The sequence below is a fragment of the Babylonia areolata genome, chromosome 5 (genome assembly GCF_041734735.1).
Source record: "Babylonia areolata isolate BAREFJ2019XMU chromosome 5, ASM4173473v1, whole genome shotgun sequence".
Classification (NCBI taxonomy): Eukaryota; Metazoa; Mollusca; class Gastropoda; order Neogastropoda; family Buccinidae; genus Babylonia; species Babylonia areolata.
The window spans coordinates 5,963,608-5,984,489 of record NC_134880.1 but is presented as its reverse complement, the minus strand read 5'-3'; the positions used below and the strand labels follow the sequence as shown (position 1 = coordinate 5,984,489).

At 44.0% G+C, this 20,882-nt stretch overlaps 1 protein-coding gene across 1 annotated transcript in view; it reads left to right on the top strand.

Moving 5' to 3' along the window:
• The window catches only part of LOC143282336 (homeobox protein orthopedia-like), a 32,382-nt gene extending 13,373 nt beyond the window's left edge, over window positions 1-19,009 (top strand). The window contains exon 2 of the mRNA XM_076587942.1: window positions 18,400-19,009. Coding sequence (XP_076444057.1) covers window positions 18,400-19,008 — 609 coding nt within the window. The 3' untranslated portion in view covers window position 19,009. The remainder of the gene's footprint in view (window positions 1-18,399) is intronic.
• The last annotated feature ends 1,873 nt before the right edge of the window (window positions 19,010-20,882 follow it).

Below are 20,882 nucleotides of genomic sequence, written 5' to 3'. Positions count from 1 at the left end.
TGGAGGGACGGGTTGTGGCAGTCTCTTCTCTGGGGAGTTGGAGGAGGAGGGGGCGGGCGGGGGTGGGGGGGGGGGAGGGGGGTCGCTCACTCAGTCTGTTAACCCCTTGACTGCCAGGAAAAATAAACAACAACAAAAACACAAACAAAACAAAACAAAAACACAAACAAAAACAACAAAAAAACACAAAAACATACAAACAAACAACACACACACACACACACACACACACACACACACACACACACACACACACACACACACACAAAGAAGTAAAAAGTGATGTTTCAAGTCATAACAATATCCGAAACAGTCAGCCCCAAAACTGAGAAAAAATTGTCTAGATAATAGCGCTTGTATGTGTACATTTTCAGCCGTCCACAGTTATTTTCCTTGTTTCAATGATGTCATCAGTGGCGTCACTATGTCCGTTAATGTTTTCGGGCTTTGCAGTCAAGAGGTTAACTATCTGTCTTTTTTTCTGGAAGTCTTCCCTGATTCCCTGACTATGTATGTATACATATGTATGTGTACATAACTACATGCATGTACATGAATGTGTATTGTGTGCGCGTGCGTATATGTAAATTTGTGTCTGCCTATGTGTGCGTATGTGTTAGGGTAGCTGTTAGATACACATGTATTGTTAAAATGTATGTACGCAGTGTGTGTGTGTGTGTGTGTGTGTGTGTGTGTGTGTGTGTGTGTGTGTGTGTGTGTGTGTGTGTGTGTAGTCATATTTTGGTGTGTGTATGTAACATAGATGTAATGTTTTATGTTAACAAAGCGTTTTTGTAAAGCATCTAGAGCAGATTTCTGGATAGTGTGTTATATAAGTATCCATTATTATTATTATTATTATTATTATTATTATTATTATTATTCCAGATATCAAAAGAGTCTCTAGGTTCCATTGCATTAACTCTCTCCATACGAACGGCGAAAGGGACGACGTTAACAGCGTTTCACCCCAATTACCTTCATCAAAATATTGCAAGCGGAAGGCTCTTATACTGAAGACGTGAATGTTGACAAAGAATACCACAATTCTGACGACGGAAGCTAAAGGTTGGGTCATTCAGACACCCACTGGACATCCGAGGGGTCTGTGTAGAGGAGAAGAGAGGACTGGCCGTACTGAGTGAGTTAACGAGCTGTCGTCAAGTACGGCTGTTTCGAGATGCTTTTCACACATTTCGTTTTGAAAGGAGCGTGTGTTTTGTAAACACTGAGAAACTGTGATTACCATAATGTCAAAAGCTTCAACCGCGTATGCAATTTGTTAAACGTATGTAAATTGATAAATGTTTGTACACTGATAAACGTTTGTAAATTGATAAACGAGAAAGAGGTGAGAATTCACCACTTCCGTTAGCTATGAGTGCGAGTCAAAATTTGAGATTTTTTTTTTTTTTTTTTTTTTTTTTGCAAGTCATGAAATTAAAAGGGAAACTTTAATTCCCTTGTCAGACTATATGACACAAACTGGAAGATGATCTCCGTAGCCTCTCGTTGGACAGCATATATCAGTGTGGTCTCAGCAGTGCAATGTATATTATGAGGTCGGTGAGTGTTTTACATCTCAGCAAAATCAGAATTTGGTAATGAAATCAATCAATCAGTCCGTCTATCCCACATCTGCTGTATATGTAAACTACCACAGCAGTTATAATGGAAATTACGTAGCGATGGCCTCATCACCATCAGCACCACCACCACCACCACCACCATCATCATCATCACCAAGAACGCCATCCACAACCACCACCACCACCACCAACAACAAAAACAACACCATATGGATGAATAAAGATGCATTGTATTGTAAAACCAACACCAACAACAAAACCAACAACAACACAACCAACACCACCACCACCAACAACAAAAACAACACCATATGGATGAATAAAGATGCATTGTATTGTAAAACCAACACCAACAACAAAACCAACAACAACACAACCACCACCACCACCAACAACAACAAAAACAACACCAAATGGATGAATAAAGATGTATTGTATTGCAACACCAACACCAACAACAAAAACAAAACCAACAACGACACAACCAACAACACCAACAACAATAGTTTCAGTTTCTCAAGGAGACGTCACTGCATTCGGACAAATCCATATATGCCACACCATATATTATCTGCTTGGCAGATCCCTGACAGCAGCATAACTCAACGCGTTTTTTCAGGCCTTGAGTGTATGCTAATAATTATATTTGTATACCTATCAGAGTGGATTTCGTTTTACAGAATTTTGCCAGATGACAACACTCTCGTTGCCATGGGTTCTTTTTCAGTGCGCCAAGTGCATGCTGCACACAGGACCTCGGTATATCGTTTCACCCGAAAGACTAGACGCTCAGTTTGATTTTCTAGTCAAACTTTGGAGAAAGGGCGAGAGCGAAGTTCGAACCCACACCCTCACGGGCACTCCGTATCGGCAGCTGAGCGTCTTAACCATTCTGCAACAACAACACCAACACCCCCAACAACAAAAGCAACAACACAACCACCACCGCCACCGCCGACGACAACAACAATCAACACGGAAAGAGAGCCCTGAGCACTCGATCACACCTAGCCCTGTTACACTCCCGTACAGCCCCCTCCTCAACAACACTACCAGCATCAAATCACGCCATCAACATCAACGCCATCAACATCAACACCACCACCAACACCATCAACATCAACAACACCAACACCGACACCACCACCAACATCAACACCACTCACACCACCAACACCGCCAACATCAACACCACCAACATCAACACCACCACTAACAACAACACCAACACCACCACCGACACCACCACCAACACCACCAACATCAACAACACCAACACCAGCACCACCACCGACACCACCACCAACACCAACACCACCAACACCAACATCAACACCACCAACATCAACAACACCAACACCACCACCAACACCAACACCACCAACACCAACATCAACACCACCAACATCAACAACACCAACACCACCACCGACACCACCACCAACACCAACACCACCACCAACATCAACAACACCAACACCAGCACCACCACCATCAACACCACCACCACCAACATCAACACCACCATCACCACGAACATCAACACCACCACCGACACCACCACCAACATGAACACACCACCACCAACACCTCCAACATCAACACCAACATCAACACCACCTACATCAACACCATCAACACCACCAATATACCACCAACGTTACCCACACAGCCCCCACCCCCCTCCCCCCTGGCCCCTCCCCCAGTAGCAGATAATCACAGGCGGGACAGCGGGCTGCCGACAGGACTGGGTCCCCGGTGGCTCAGAGGGGAGGGAGGTCTGCCGGGCGGGCCGCCCCCTTTAACTCCTTCATTACCGAGGCGTCAGCGCCGCGCGCGTGGCCGCCTGCCCTGGGGACCGCCGCTTGATTGGCATGCAAATGATGGCGGGGCTTGTCGCGTGACCAGACCCGTTAGTGGAGCCACGCTTGACAGGGGGGGGGAAGTGCGTCCCCTGGACAGAGGAAAGGGATGGGGAAGAGAGGAGAAAGGGGGTGGAGGGGGTGGAGAGAAGGAGGGGGATATGGAGGGGTGGAGAGGTGGGATGGGGGATACGGGGGGTGTGTGTGGAGGAGTAAGGGAGAGGGTGTGTGTGGAAGGGTGTTGAGTGGGTGGGAGGGAGATACAGGGTGATGGGCGTTCGGTGGGGGCGGGGGGGGGATGTGGGTGGGAGTGGGGGTAGGGGGTGGTGGGGGGGGGTAGAGGAGGGCAGTGAGGAGGGGAGAGAGAGGACGTGTCAGTAGAGTTTTGACTCCCGTTTTAAGTCATCGCTGGACTTCCACAGGGGGTGGGGAGAGGTCGTGTTTTTGTTGTTGTTGTTTTTTTTTTACTCACTTAAGTAAACAATGTGAGTATGTATAATAACGTCGTGTCGGTTTTGTGTGTGTGCGTGTGTGTGCGTGTGTATGTGTGTGTGTGTGTGTGTGTGTGTGTGTGTGTGTGATTTTTTCTAGAAATACTTTGTCTGCCAATGACAAATTTGGATTAACTCACTCAGTACGGCCAGTCCTCTCTTCTCCTCTACACAGACCCCTCGGATGTCCAGTGGGTGTCTGAATGACCCAACCTTTAGCTTCCGTCGTCAGAATTGTGGTATTCTCTGTCAACATTCATGTCTTCAGTATAAGAGCCTTCCGCTTGCAATATTTTGATGATGGTAATTGGGGTGAAACGCTGTTAACGTCGTCTCTTTCGCCGTTCGTATGGAAAGAGTTAAACATAGTGGGGGGAAAATTCCACAGTCATACCAATAATAGATTGTAGGTCTTCCGGATTAAGCCGTATTTCCGGACCATCAGCGGTTTATTTCGTTGATGATACGATTCCATACAAATCACAATTTATGGTTTGGTTTCAAGACGGCTTTGTTCGTAAATTAAAAGAGAAGAAATACAAATTCTGGATAGAATATCGTCTCAAAACTCACCTTTTCCTTCAGCAATAAGTTCAATTGTGGCAGGTCCACTTCCTTTGCGTTAGCTGTGCTTGACTATGTGTGTATACATATGTATGTGTACATAACTACATGCATGTATATGAATGTGTATTGTGTGTGCGTGTGTTTATGTACGTTTGTGCTTGCCTATGTGTGCGTATGTGTTAGGGTAGCTGTTAGATACACATGTATGTTAAAATGTATGTATGCAGCGTGTGTGTGTGTGTGTGTGTGTGTGTGTGTGTGTGTGTGTGTGTGTGTGTGTGTGTAGTCACATTTTGGTGTGTGTATGTAACATAGATATAATGTTTTATGTTAATGAATGTGTATTGTGTGTGCGTGTGTTTATGTAAGTTTGTGCCTGCCTATGTGTGCGTATGTGTTAGGGTAGCTGTTAGATACAATGTATGTTAAAATGTATGTATGCAGCGTGTGTGTGTGTGTGCGTGCGTGTGCGTGCGTGTGTGTGTGTGTGTGTGTGTGTGTGTGTGTGTGTGTGTGTAGTCACATTTTGGTGTGTGTATGTAACATAGATATAATGTTTTATGTTAACAAAAGCGTTTTTTGTAAAGCACCTAGAGCAGATTTCTGGATAGTGTGCTATATAAGTATCCATTATTATTATTATTTTTATTATAGAACTCATACACGTAAGGCGTTGTAGTTTCTGTCAACCTCAGTGTCGAACTCGGCAGATCGATGATAAACGGCTACATGTTGTGGTGTGCTTGAGGCCATGGCAACGTCTCCTTTACCGCGGGCTTTAAAGAATTTCTGAAATAATCGAGATTTACCAAAACAACACGACTTAAACGGAGTTTTCAGTTCTAATACCTTAATCGATTTATGACCCAAACAACATCAACAACAACAACAACATCATAAAACCAAAAACAAAACAAGAAAAACATACGTTTTGATATTTCGATTTTGAACATCGGGTCCGCTTCAGTGATGTAAGTCTAATTAATTTCGAACCGAATGTGCTTGGTTCGAACCTGCTAACATACTGTTGTTTTGTTGTTGTTGTTGTTGTTTTGTGTGTGTGTGTGTGTGTGTGTTTGTTTTTTTTTTTCCTGGAAGCTTTTTTATCATCAAATGCAGCACACATTTTCACTCCTTATAAAAAAAAATGATAATAATTAAAAAAAAAAAAAAAAACTGGATAAAGCGTGTATGACAAGTGAGTCTTGAAGGTCTTGCCCTGCAAACTTATACAACGCAGGGAAATCTTGGCCACACATTCGTAAGACATGTCAAATGCAGACATTTTGTTACAAGGTAGCTTTTTTGGTCTGAAAAAACAACAACAAAAACCCAAATTGCAACAGGGTGAAATCAAAATTATTTCCAAGCTGAGAGAGAGAGAGAGAGAGAGAGAGAGAGAGAGAGAGAGAGAGAGAGAGAGAGAGAAACGGAAACGGCATGGTTTATTCACATATAGGCCTCAGCCCCAAGTGAAGGGGTTCATATGAACATTATACAACTAAATAAGACAACATAAGCAAACAAGCATAAATGCAGATAACAAAACATTTTTTTTTCATTTCATGAAGTGGCTGTTGAGAGAGAGAGAGAGAGAGAGAGAGAGAGAGAGAGAGAGAGAGAGCATGTATGTGTGTGTGAGAGAGAGAAAGACAGAAAGACAGACAGACAGACAGAGAGAGAGAGAGAGAGAGCATGTATGTGTGTGTGAGAGAGAGAGAGAGAGAGACAGAGAGAAAGAGAAAGAGTGTGTGTGTTTTCTTGTGAACTGTTCATGTCTCAGTATGGGTGCTGTACATGAAAAATGTTCATGTCAGATTGCTGAGCATCGGCACATCAGTTTAAACAATACGAACATTTTTTTTTCTTTCTTTCTTTCTTTTGTTTTCTTAAGAGCGAATTCTGGAGTCTTCCTTTCAGTCGTGGTTTGGTCAGTGGTTAGTTTTCGGGACCAAAGAAAAGACAGGTCATAGCATTCGTGTGTGGGCCTCTGTCTACCCTTTCCCTGTGTGAACACATTGAAGTCATGACTTCATTACAATGTGTTCACACCAGACAGTCATGATTGTTTACGGACTTCATCGTGTTCACACCATTTTGTCCGTCCCCGACCCCCTCCCCCAACACACACGCGCGCGCAAAAGAACAACGGACTATCTTGAAAATTTAATCTTTGACTTTGAATCACTGTTACTAAATTCACTGTCATTTTTCTAATTTGCACTGTTTGCGCAATGTATTTTGCCAAATCTTGTACAACGTTTATATTGCTACAAGACAGAATATTTACTACACATGTCTGGTCAGGAATTACCGTGTCACTGAGAAGCCCAGCGAAGTACCGTGTAAATCAGGAGCTCAGTGAAGTACCGTGTCTTCTTTCCGTTGAAATCATAATGTGGAAACTGCCATGTCGAACTGTTTGCTCCACAACATTTCCCAGCATGTATTATCCATTGCATCAATCAATCTCATGATCATCTGTGCCGACATGAGATGATAGCTCTTTGATATATTTAATGAGAGCTATAAAACCGGCAATGATTTCGTTCTTCATCTTTCTTTCCCCAGAAACTATTAGTGTGTGTGTGTGTGTGCGTGGTGTGGGGGTGAGGGTGGGGTGTAGGTGTGTGTGTGTGTGTACGTATGTGTGCGTGTGTGCGCATGTGCTCGTGTGTTGTGTGTGTGTGTGTGTGTGTGTGTGTGTGTGTGTGTGTGTGTGTGTGTGTGTGTGTGGCAGATACAGAAAAGTTGGGAATAGAGAGACAGACAAACAGAGAGAGAGAGAGAGAGAGAGAGGGCGGGGAGCGGGGCGGGGGTGTGGGGGTGGAGGGGAATTAATAAATACAGTTTGTCACAACCCATAAGGGGTTGCCATGTACCACCCACCCCTTCCCAACGAACAACACAGAAAAGTTTAGCTCGGTTCTGTACGACAGATCGCCCAACACGGCTTATATCACAGATTGACATAAGTTTACATTTGGGCCAACAGCAAAGTGAGAGCTGTATTATCAATGGTTTCTCCAGTAGATGGGAAGCCATTTACACTTAGTCTTTTGTGAAGGACTATGACTCTCAAACTAGGAGGCAAAAGTGCACTGGCTCTTAGTGCTGCATCCTTGTGGAACCATCCCAACGCCGACTGTCCTAAAACCCTCTTGGCCGAGAGAGCGGGGATGTACTTGGGCAAGGCACTCTCCACTATAATCAAATTCTAGCCCAGATAGTCGGAACAGCAGTTGCCTCCTCTGCTGTTCTGATGGTCATAGTCAGACACGACTGACTATCATATGTAAGTACGACAGATCCACTTCCCAATGACAACAGCACGTCCAGGCAAACCCAACACACAATCCACCTTCTATCTGTCTTCATAATACCATTCTTCTACATAGACTCCTTCGAAGATGTCATGAAGTCAGGCAGCAGTTCTGTTGGGAAATGTCAGTGTACTGGAGGAGTGAACTCTCCATCCATCGTATCAGGAGGTCCAATGTTATACTGGAGTTGGAGAGAGAAAGAGATACACACGAATACATTAAAAAAACACACAAAAAACCACAAACAAACAAACAAAAAAACCGTCACGAGCCGTCACACACACACACACACACACACACACACACACACACACACACACACACACACACACACACACACACACACACACACGACGAGTACTGCTAGAATACACATAGCAGAAAAATACCAGAACCATTTCCATATATTTACAAATGCATCCGTTCTTGATGACAAAAATGCTGGCGCGGCTTTTTCTATTCCCGCTTTTAAAGATGAAAAATCTTACTTTATTGGAAAGAATCTTTCCATATTTACGGCTGAACTTGTTGCTATTATACAAGCTTTGAGCTACTTGGTGAGCCATCAAACAGTTTTCTTGAAAAAAAACATTCTTTGTTGATTCCAAATCAGCACTTTGTGCTCGAGATCATTTAGCCTTGAAACAAGACCTGACTTAGTTATTGAGGCAAATCATTTGGTACATTGTTTGAGGATTAAAGGGACTGAGGTCAGTTTTTGTCGGGTGCCTTCTCATGCGGGCATTTATGGCAATGAAACTGCGTTCAAGCAGCTAAAAGAGGAGCACAGGATTAAAAAAAAATCGACAGAAATACGTGTCCGAGTTTCCGTGAAAGAGGCATACACTATGTTAGAAAAAAAACAGCATGGGGTCGATTTCTTAAAAGATGGAAGGCAAAGTTTTCAAATCAGAAAGGAACATTATTCCCCGAGAATATTATTAAAGAAAAAATACCGAATTCATCAGCTTGCTATAAAAGAATAATAACCTCTACTTTCTTCCGTATAAAACTTGACGCGCTGAAGACAAAATGTAATAAAAATGTTATATGCATTTGTGGTAAGCAGTTCCGCTTGCATCATAGTTTGTTCCACTCTCAGCAGTTACGTATCTTTTTGCCCAAGTATTTCATGCAGAGTAACTATTCTGCATATGATTTTTTTGAAGTTATTTCTAACGAGGTTCTTTTAGTAGAACTTTCAAAGGCATTAGTTCATAGCCCTATTTCTTCATTCCTTTTCATGTACTTCATAATTGTGTTAATGGTTTTAGTTATTATCATCATTATTGATTTGTTACTGTTAAAGCTAATATCATGTTAGTTATACATTTCCTAGTAGTTTTCTACCCTTTCTGTATTATCCTGACTTTTCATTCCCCTCTCCCCAGCCCCCCTTTCCCCAGACCGCCCGACCTTTTTTTTTTTCCTTTTTTTTTTATCGTCGAATATCACTAATAGTGAAAAGACGCTAAACTAAAGAAGGAACACACACACACACACACACACACACACACACACACACACACACACACACACACACACACACACACACACGAACAAATGAACAAATGTTTTATTGAGGGTAAAATGGATAAGCTGAAAGCTTCTTTACACCATGCCTTCCAAAACGCGCGCGCGCACACACACACACACACACACACACACACACACACACACACAAGATGAAAAAGGGAAAAAATCGGTACGGACACTGTAGACAGTAACAACAACAAGAGTTAAACACGAAACATAAAAAATAACATGGAATATAACTCAGTCACACACACATACATGGTATGAAGGAATACAAGGTACACAGGTAACAGAGTACCATAGCAGTGATCACAGTGTTCAAAGAGAAATAGGTACACAGGTAATGAGTACCATGGCAGTGATCACAGTGTTCAAAGGGAATAGAGACACAGGTAATGAGTACCATGGCAGTGATCACAGTGTTCAAAGAGAAATAGGTACACAGGTAGTGAGTACCATGGCAGTGATCACAGTGTTCAAAGGGAATAGAGACACAGGTAATGAGTACCATGGCAGTGATCACAGTGTTCAAAGAGAAATAGGTACACAGGTAATGAGTACCATGGCAGTGATCACAGTGTTCAAAGGGAATAAAGACACAGGTAATGAGTACCATGGCAGTGATCACAGTGTTCAAAGGGAATAGAGACACAGGTAATGAGTACCATGGCAGTGATCACAGTGTTCAAAGGGAATAGAGACACAGGTAATGAGTACCATGGCAGTGATCACAGTGTTCAAAGAGAAATAGGTACACAGGTAATGAGTACCATGGCAGTGATCACAGTGTTCAAAGGGAATAGAGACACAGGTAATGAGTACCATGGCAGTGATCACAGTGTTCAAAGAGAAATAGGTACACAGGTAATGAGTACCATGGCAGTGATCACAGTGTTCAAAGGGAATAGAGACACAGGTAATGAGTACCATGGCAGTGATCACAGTGTTCAAAGAGAAATAGGTACACAGGTAATGAGTACCATGGCAGTGATCACAGTGTTCAAAGGGAATAGAGACACAGGTAATGAGTACCATGGCAGTGATCACAGTGTTCAAAGTGGAAGAGATACACAGGTTAACACAGTACCATAGCAGTGAGCACAGTGTTCAAGGAGGAATATGGACACAGGTAACATAGTACCACAGCAGTGATCACAGTGTTCAAAGAGAAATAGGTACACAGGTAATGAGTACCATGGCAGTGATCACAGTGTTCAAAGAGAAATAGGTACACAGGTAATGGAGTACCATGGCAGTGATCACAGTGTTCAAAGGGAAATAGGTACACAGGTAACACAGCACCATAGCAGTGATCACAGTGTTCAAAGGGGAAGAGGGTCACAGGTAATAGAGTACCATAGCAGTGATCACAGTGTTCAAAGGGGAAGAGGGTCACAGGTAATAGAGTACCATAGCAGTGATCACAGTGTTCAAAGGGGAAGAGGGTCACAGGTAATAGAGCACCATAGCAGTGATCACAGTGTTCAAAGGGGAAGAGGGTCACAGGTAATAGAGTACCATAGCAGTGATCACAGTGTTCAAAGGGGAAGATAGACACAGGTAATAGAGCACCATAGCAGTGATCACAGTGTTCAAAGGGGAAGATAGACACAGGTAATAGAGCACCATAGCAGTGATCACAGTGTTCAAAGGGGAAGAGGGTCACAGGTAATAGAGCACCATAGCAGTGATCACAGTGTTCAAAGGGGAAGAGGGTCACAGGTAATAGAGTACCATAGCAGTGATCACAGTGTTCAAAGGGGAAGATAGACACAGGTAATAGAGCACCATAGCAGTGATCACAGTGTTCAAAGGGGAAGATAGACACAGGTAATAGAGCACCATAGCAGTGATCACAGTGTTCAAAGGGGAAGATAGACACAGGTAATAGAGCACCATAGCAGTGAGCACAGTGTTCAAGGAGGAATATGGACACAGGTAACATAGTACCACAGCAGTGATCGCAGTGTTCAAAGAGGAAGAGGGACACAGGTAATAGAGTACCATGGCAGTGATCACAGCGTTCAAAGGGAAATAGGTACACAGGTAACACAGCACCATATCGGTGATCATAGTGTTCAAAGGGGAAGAGAGACACAGGTAATATAATACTATAGCAGTGATCACAGTGTTCAAAGGGGAAGAGGGTCACAGGTAATAGAGTATCATAGCAGTGATCACAGTGTTCAAAGAGGAAGAGGGTCACAGGTAATAGAGTACCATAGCAGTGATCACAGTGTTCAAAGGGGAAGAGGGTCACAGGTAACAGAGCACCATAGCAGTGATCACAGTGTTCAAAGAGGAAGAGGGTCACAGGTAATAGAGTACCATAGCAGTGATCACAGTGTTCAAAGGGGAAGAGGGTCACAGGTAATAGAGCACCATAGCAGTGATCACAGTGTTCAAAGAGGAAGAGGGTCACAGGTAATAGAGCACCATAGCAGTGATCACAGTGTTCAAAGGGGAAGAGGGTCACAGGTAATAGAGCACCATAGCAGTGATCACAGTGTTCAAAGGGGAAGAGGGTCACAGGTAATAGAGCACCATAGCAGTGATCACAGTGTTCAAAGGGGAAGAGGGTCACAGGTAATAGAGCACCATAGCAGTGATCACAGTGTTCAAAGGGGAAGAGGGTCACAGGTAATAGAGCACCATAGCAGTGATCACAGTGTTCAAAGGGGAAGAGGGTCACAGGTAATAGAGTACCATAGCAGTGATCACAGTGTTCAAAGGGGAAGATAGACACAGGTAATAGAGTACCATAGCAGTGATCACAGTGTTCAAAGGGAAATAGGTACACAGGTAACACAGCACCATAGCAGTGATCACAATGTTCAAAGGGAAAGAGAGGCACAGGTAATATAGTACCATAGCAGTGATCACAGTGTTCAAAGGGAAACAGGGTGGCTATAAAAAAACGGTCACAACGTAACTGCTCCTGCACAATGCAGTTTTTATGCCATCCACTAACGAACCCTCTATTTGAAGAGTGTGTTTGGGAGCGAGAGGATGGGTCAGGGGTGGGGAGGGCAGGGGGGGGATGGGGGTGGGGTTGGGGGGGGGTGGGAGGGGAGGGATCTGAAAGTGAATAAAGGCCAGTGAAAAAGATATCAGAAACTAATGAGAGTAGTGGACATTTTGGATGTGCACACACAATGCTCAGCAGAACGATACATCCAGCACTACGAAGCCAGAATGGACCTGAACAGAAAAAAACACACAAAAACAACCCTAACTTTCCGAAATTAACTTTTAACCAACTTTTTGCCCACGGGAAAAAAAGAAGGTTTTAGCTGATAGACAACAACAGCCAAGTTTTGCCCACGGACAAAAAAGAAGGCTTTAGCTACAGGACAACAACAAACAATACGGTTTTCCATTACCCACAACGTGGACCTTTCGGAGCTTGGCTCAGATCTTTGTCAAGCGTTAATGTGTATGCCAGAAGCTCGACAGTGGGGGGAAAGATTGCCGGGCACAAATACAGCCGATTAACGTGACTTCTCGTGTTCAGCGAGAAAGCGAAACCCAGGCTGCTGTCTGTGGAAAGTTAATGACGTCATACATCTTCCCGTCAGCCCTTGCCTCCGCTCGCGCCACATCCCCACTTCCGGTCTTAATTGTGCGCGCGCAGCATGCACCGGACGTCGACCTCATTTGTTTTCCTGACTGGAAGTCCGCACATCTCCGTTCTCTCTCCCTCCTTCTCCTGGTGACTGACTGATGTTCCTCGCTCTCGCTATTATAATTCGTCATCATTACTATCATTTCTTCTTCTACTACTACTACTACTACTACTACTACTACTACTACTAATGATAATAATAATAGTAACAACAAATAATAATAATAATAATAATAATAATAATAATAATAATAATAATAATAATAAACTCTGTGTGTGTGTGTGTGTGTGTGTGTGTGTGTGTGTGTGTGTGTGTGTGTGTGTGTGTGTGTGTGTGTGTGTGTTTTACATTTTTTTTTTTTTTATCATCATCATTATCGTATTATTTTATTTATATTTTGTTGTTGTTATTATTATTATTATTATTATTATCATCATCATCATCATCATCATCATCATCATCATCATTATATTTGTTATTATCATTATCCGTAGTAGAAGTAGTAGTAGTAGAATAGTATTAGCATTAACATTAATTTGTATGATTGTTGTTGCTGTTGTTGGTGTTGTGAAGGGTGATTTTATTCTAAACATTTCTGTATAGTTTTACACGAACAACACACAATATCAGCATACGTCTATAAATCGCTTACAGACACCTCTGAGCAGACAAAACAAATCTAAAAGAGAGAAAAAGAAAGATTAAGAAAGCAAGATCCAGATGCTTTATCACTTTCATTGCGGTGTAGCCAATCTTGAAATGTGAAATACTGTTTTAGGACAGGTAAATGTTTCACATAATGACGCAGATGGTTTTGGGCAAGGTAAACATTTCAATTTATGACGTAGATGGCTTTAGGACAGGTAAATATTTCACATTATGACGTAGACGGTTTTATGACAAGATAACATTTCACATTGTGAAAATAAAATGTTACATGTCTGTCTGTCTAAGCGTGTATGTGTGCGTGCCTGAAATCTGATTGAATGACACAGGAAACGAATGATGAGCGCCCAGTCGCAGCCGTCAGTCGGCTCTACCCAGATAGGCAGCCTGTTGTGCAAATGACCCCGTGTTTGTAAAGCGCTTAGAGCTTGGTCTCTGACCGAGGATAGGCGCTATATAAGTATCCAACCAATCAATCAATCAATCAATAGGTGGTTTTAGGACCAGTAAACAATTCACAATATGACGTAGATGGATTTTAGGACAGGTAAACAGTTCACATCATGATGTAGATGGATTTTAGGACAGGTAAACAGTTCACATCATGACGTAAGTGGTTTTAGGACAGACAAACAGTTCACATCATGACGTAAGTGGTTTTAGGACAGGCAAACGGTGTACATCATGACGTAAGTGGTTTTAGGACAGGCAAACAGTTTACATCATGACGTAGGTGGTTTTAGGACAGGCAAACAGTTTACATCATGACGTAGGTGGTTTTAGGACAGGGAAACAGTTCACATCATGACGTAAGTGGTTTTAGGATCGGTAAACATTTCACATTATGACGTAGATGGTTTTAGGACAGGTAAACAGTTCACATCATGCCGTAAGTGGTTTTAGGATAGGTAAACAGTTCACATCATGACGTAGGTGGTTTTAGGACAGGCAAACAGTTTACATCATGACGTAAGTGGTTTTAGGACAGGCAAACAGTTCACATCATGACGTAGGTGGTTTTAGGACCGGTGAACAGTTCACATTATGACGTAGATGGTTTTAGGACAGGTAAACAGTTCACATTATGACGTTGGTGGTTTTAGGGCAGGCAAACAGTTCACATTATGACGTAGATGGTTTTAGGACTGGTAAACAGTTCACATTATGACGTTGGTGGTTTTAGGGCAGGCAAACAGTTCACATTATGACGTAGATGGTTTTAGGACAGGAAAACATTTCACAATATGAAGTATCATTCGGTCGATCTAATTATAAAAGAAAATATTTTAAAAAATCAGAGAATAAATGCTTGGCAATGGCAGTTGTCAGTAAGCACCTTCCACCCTCCGGTTTTGACCTTCCTATTTTGTCCTCTGTCTTCCTCTCCTCTTGCTTTTAACAAAAGAAACACTGGAACATTTTATGACAGAACTGTACAAGAAGGTCAGTGCAGATAACTATTGAAGAAATAGCCAATAGAAGAAGCACCCCCTGAAAACAAAAGAAAAAAAAACACTAGAAAATTACATAGAAGGACCGGCTGAAATATGAGACAAAGCTAAAATAGTATACAGAAGCACCCTTTGAAGTATAAAACAGCTTTGAAAAACTATATAAAAAAAAAGAAAACACTTATACAAGATTCCAACCGTTATTGGTGCTTGCTATGTGAGTGAGTGGGCTGAGAGAGAGAGAGAGAGAGAGAGAGAGAGAGAGAGAGAGAGAGAGAGAGAGAGAGAGAGTCAGACAGAGTGACAGACAGCGAGACGGAGCCAGATACAGAGACAGGGACAGAGAAAAAAAGAGAGAGAGACAGAGAGAGAAAGAAAAACCGATACAGAGAGAAAGAGACAGAGAGACAAAGAAAAGCACAGAGAGAGAGAAGGGGGAGGGAGGAGGAGAGAGAGAGAGAGGAAGGCAGACAGACAGACAGACAGACAGGCAAACATGACAGACAGAGAGAGAAAATGAAAAACAAAGAGACAAAATACCAACAGAAAACAGAGAGAGAGAGAGAGAGAGAGAGAGAGAGAGAGAGAGAGAGAGAGAAATGAAGTAGACAGACAGACAGAGACAGAGACAAATGTAGACAGAGACTAAGGGAGAAAGAGAGAGAGGGAGAGAGAGAGGGGGGGGGACCCTCCCTGAGAAAAAACAAACAAAAAAACAACAACAAAAAACAAAACAAAAACACCATCAACAGAAACAAGAGATGCAAACGCAACAAAAAACCGGAAAGACCCCAGAAGGGAAGAAGATTCGGCCATTGTCTTGCGTCAACAGTTAATTGTTCCTTGATGTCGGCAAGAAGAAGCCTGTTAGATTTTAATGCCGACAATGAAGCGCCCGTATGTAGCCATTAAAACCCTCGGCCCCCCGCTCTCCGCGCAGCGTTCCCCAAGCGAGGCTGAAATGGCCGCCACTTTGTGCCTGCCGCAGGGTGTTGCCATTTCCAGGCCCGTTTACGATCCAGGATCAGAAAGAGGAAATGAGTCCATTTTGAGCGGGTAAATACGGTATTGATTGACCGATCACCGGCTCCCCGCAGTGACCAGGCGATGTTTTGTCTCCACTGTTAATTGCCCCGTTAATACTGCCCCGCCTGGCCACTAGCTTGCCGCTAACAAAAGGCTGTTCTTTCAGACCTTACTTTGACCGACCCTGGCAGCAGAAAGAACCTAGTTTGCTGCAAGATGATCTCGTCAAATCAGAGCCCGTGGTCGTAGATAGACTCTGGCTTGTACCGCCTTCATGCTTTGTCTGTCACACCAGGTGGAGTAAAGATTGGAACGTAAGCTTGGGTACTTTGGGGGGGTGAGGAGAATGCGCCAACAACGATGGCTTGAATGCCTGTGTCATGGAAACCATCTTCTTCCAGCACACTGACGTCGATCCCGCGGCGGTCACAGGAGCGGTGGGTGGGTTGGATGGGAGTGGAGCTTGGGTGAGGAAAGAGGGGTGGGGGTGGGGATCAACTGCAGGTGCTGGGAATGGAGTGGAAAGACCAGGAACAAAAACACAAGCTGAAAATCCCTCTGCTGGTGCCAAAAATACAGGCTTCAATATCTCTGCCGGTGCCAGAAATGCAGGTTTAAAATCCCTCAGCTGGTGCTAAAAACAGGCTTCAATCTCTCTGCTGGTGCCACAAAACAGGCTTAGATTAAAATACCTGTCGGTGCCCAAAACAGGCTTAAATCTCCGCTGATGAAAAAAACACACACAAAACAAACAAACAAACAAACGAACAAAAACAAAAACAAGAAAAAACAACCCCCCCCCCCCCCCCCCCCCCCCCCCCAAAAAAAAAAAAGAAAAGAAAAAAAGAAACACGCTGAAATACCTCTGCTGATGCCAAAACCAGGCTTAAACTCCCTCTGCTTGTGCCAAAAACAGGTTTAAATATATGTACTGGTGCCAAAAACAGGCTTGAAATCCCACTGCTGGTGCCTAAAACAGATTGAAAATCCCCCTTCTAGTGATATAGTGTAACAATAGAGACACTTCTATATCATAATCACTAGCATGTGTGTGGGTTTTTTTTGTTTTTGTTTTGTTTCTTTTTTCACCTTTCGTACTTTCATTTTTACTTAATGTTTACATTAAATTTATGGTGGACCAGGAATGTCAAACTCATAAAGTTAACAATGGAATAACAAGGCGACTACCATGGATGTATTGATCCTGCTAGCTTGTGCTTGTAAAACTTAAAAGTCAAGTACAAAGAATATTTCATTGATCCAATTAGATTATGCTGGTAAAACCTGAAAGTCAGCTACAAGGAATATTGTCAAGACTGCGTTACTAACTTTTAATACCCCCCTCCCGCCCCCGCCCCCAACCCCCCTTCCTACCCACCCACCTCCCTTCCACCCACACACACTTACACGCGCGTGCATGTACACATGCACACGCACGCACGCACGCACGCACGCATTCTATTTCTCAATCTTTCTGTCTACTATAAATCTGTCTATTCATTTACCTATCCATATAAATGTGAATATATCTATCTAGAAATCTAGATGTCTATTTATCTATATATCTATATGTCTATCTATCTAACTATCTATCTATCTATCAGGAGAGAGAGAGAGAGAGAGAGAGAGAGAGAGAGGTAGGACGTCCGCCTAATAACCGAGAGAATCTGAGCGCAAAGGGTGCAGTCCCTCACGGCAGTGTTTTCTCTCCCCCCCCCCCCCTCCCCACTGGATCTTAAGTGTGGTCTGGGCGCTAGATGGGCTTTTAGATGAGATGATAAACCGAGGTCCCGTGAAATGAACTGACGTGAGTGTGTTTGTCTATGAACTGACGTATGGGTGCCTGATGAACTGACGTGTGTGTGTCTGATAAACTGACGTGTGTGTGTGTGTGTCTGTCTGATGAACTGACGTGTGTGTGTGTGTGTGTCTGTCTGATGAACTGACGTGTGTGTGTGTGTCTGTCTGATGAACTTACGTGTGTGTGTGTGTGTGTGTGTGTGTGTGTGTGTGTGTGTGTGTGTGTGTGTGTCTGTCTGTCTGTCTGTCTGTCTGTCTGATGAACTGACGTGTGTGTGTGTTTGTGTCTGTCTGATGAAGTGACGTGTGTCTGCCTGTCTGATGAACTGACGAGTGTGTGTGTGTCTGTCTGATGAACTGACGTATGGGTGTGTGACTGACGAACAAAGTTATCGGAAAGGCTGACGGCGTGCTTTCTGGACCAGACTAATCATCCATCTCTCCCCCTTCCACCCCCTCCAGGTGTGGTTCCAGAACCGGCGGGCCAAGTGGAAGAAGCGGAAGAAGGCCACCAACGTGTTCCGGACGCCCGGTGCCCTTCTGCCCTCCACCGGCCTCTCCCCTTTCTCCATGGGCGACACCTTCTGCGCCTTCCCCCCATCCGCCCCCGACCCCGCCCGCTGGCCCTCCATGTCTCAGATGGCGGGGCCCATGGGGGGAGCAGGGGGCGGGCTGTCCCTGTCAGGACCCCATCCCCGACAGGGTCCCCTGCTGCAGTCTCTGGGGCACCATCAGGGCATGGCAGGCATGGCGGGCACGGGCAACACGGCGGCGGCCTTCGGGAACGGGCTGGGCACGCTGAACGTCAACATGGGCACGCTGAGCGGCGTGACGGGAGCGTCGCCCCCGGGTTGCTACAGCTCGTCCTCCTACCACACTGCCATCACCGCCTCCTGCTCCTCGCCGCTCGGCGCCGGCTCCCCCTCCCCCACCCTCCCCCCGGTCTCCATGCCCTCGGGGGGCGGGGTGGGGGGGCTGGGCGACATGGACGAGGCGTGGAGGGGGTCCAGCATCGCTGCTCTCCGGAGGAAGGCCATGGAGCACTCCGTCAACCTGTCCGGCTACAGGTGAACCTGTCCGCTACACTCCCCCCCCCCCCCCCCCCCCCCACTTGTTCACACATAGGTGAACCTGTTCCCTTACAACCTCCACTTGTTCACGCAGGTGAACCTGTCTACTACGTCTCTCATTTGTTCACACAGGTGAACCTGACCGCCACAACATCTACACGAACACACAGGTGATCCTTTCCGCTACGTTCACCACTTGTACACACACACAGGTCTACACCACTGGCTCACCAGAACTACACGTCAACGTCATAGGATACAGGTGAAGGAAGTGTCAAATTGCACTGGTGTGGCCACATGTAAACATCTAGTGACCACAATTGAAAGTCCACTGGTGTGGCCACATGTAAACATCTAGTGACCACAATTGAAAGTCCACTGGTGTGGCCACATGTGAACCTCAAGTGACCACAATTGAAAGTCCACTGGTGTGGCCACATGTAAACAACTAGTGACCACAATTGAAAGTCCACTGGTGTGGCCACAGGTGAACCTCAAGTGACCACAAGTGAAAATCCACTGGTATGGCTACAGGTGAACTCCCAGTGGGCTGTTTGTATCATGACAGTGTCGGCTGTTCTGTGTGCTTTCTTGCTGAACTTGGCTGGGTGCCTGGACTCTTTATGTACAGTGAAATTTGGTGTTGTTGTTGTTGTTGTTGTTGTTTTTACCAGTACGTATGTTTCAAATATGGACCTCATCCGAATAGAACGTTGTTTGGTTCAGGACCAAGTGTAAGCACAGAAAATGTTCGATACTGGGCACCTAAGCCTTGAGGTAAGCCCCTATTTTTTTGTGCTTCAGAGACTGAAACCCTGAAATCACTTTTGACGTCAAGACACTGAAACATTGAAATCCCTTTTGACGTTAGAATATGAACTCACATTACATGAGTGTAGGATTGAATCATCATGTTAAGAATCATTTATGTTCTTTGGCTAGGAATCACTCATGCAATGAGGCTAGAAATCAATCATGTTATGTGGCTAGGAATCAGTCATGTTATGTGGCTAGGAATCAATCATGTTATGTGGCTAGGAATCAGTCATGTTATGTGGCTAGGAATCGGTCATGTTGTGTGGTTAGAAATCAGTCATGTAATGAAGTCAGAAATCAGTCATGTTCTGTGATTAGAAATCAGTCATGTTATGTGGTTAGGAATCAGTCATGTCATGTGGTTAGGAATCAGTCATGTTCTGTGGCTAGGAATCAGTCATGTTATGTGGTTAGAAATCAGTCATGTTGCGTGGTTAGAAATCAGTCATGTAATGAAGTCAGGAATCAGTCATGTTCTGTGTTTAGAAATCAGTCATGTTGCGTGGTTAGAAATCAGTCATGTAATGAAGTCAGGAATCAGTCATGTTCTGTGGTTAGAAATCAGTCATGTAATGAAGTCAGAAATCAGTCATGTTCTGTGTTTAGAAATCAGTCATGTTCTGTGGTTAGGAATCAGTCATGTAATGAAGTCAGGAATCAGTCATGTTCTGTGATTAGGAATCAGTCATTTAATGAAGTCAGAAATCTCTCATGTTCTGTTATTAGCAATCAGTCATGTAATGAAGTCAGAAATCAGTCATGTTCTGTGGTTAGAAATCAGTCATGTAATGAAGTCAGGAATCGGCCATGTTGTGTGGTTAGAAATCAGTCATGTAATGAAGTCAGGAATCAGTCATGTTATGTGATTAGAAATCAGTCATGTAATGGTCAGGAATCAGTCATGTTCTGTGGTTAGGAATCAGTCATGTAATGAAGTCAGGAATCAGTCATGTTCTGTGGTTAGAAATCAATCATGTTCTGTTGTTAGAAATCAGTCATGTTGTGTGGTTAGAAATCAGTCATGTAATGAAGTCAGGAATCAGTCATGTTTTGTGGTTA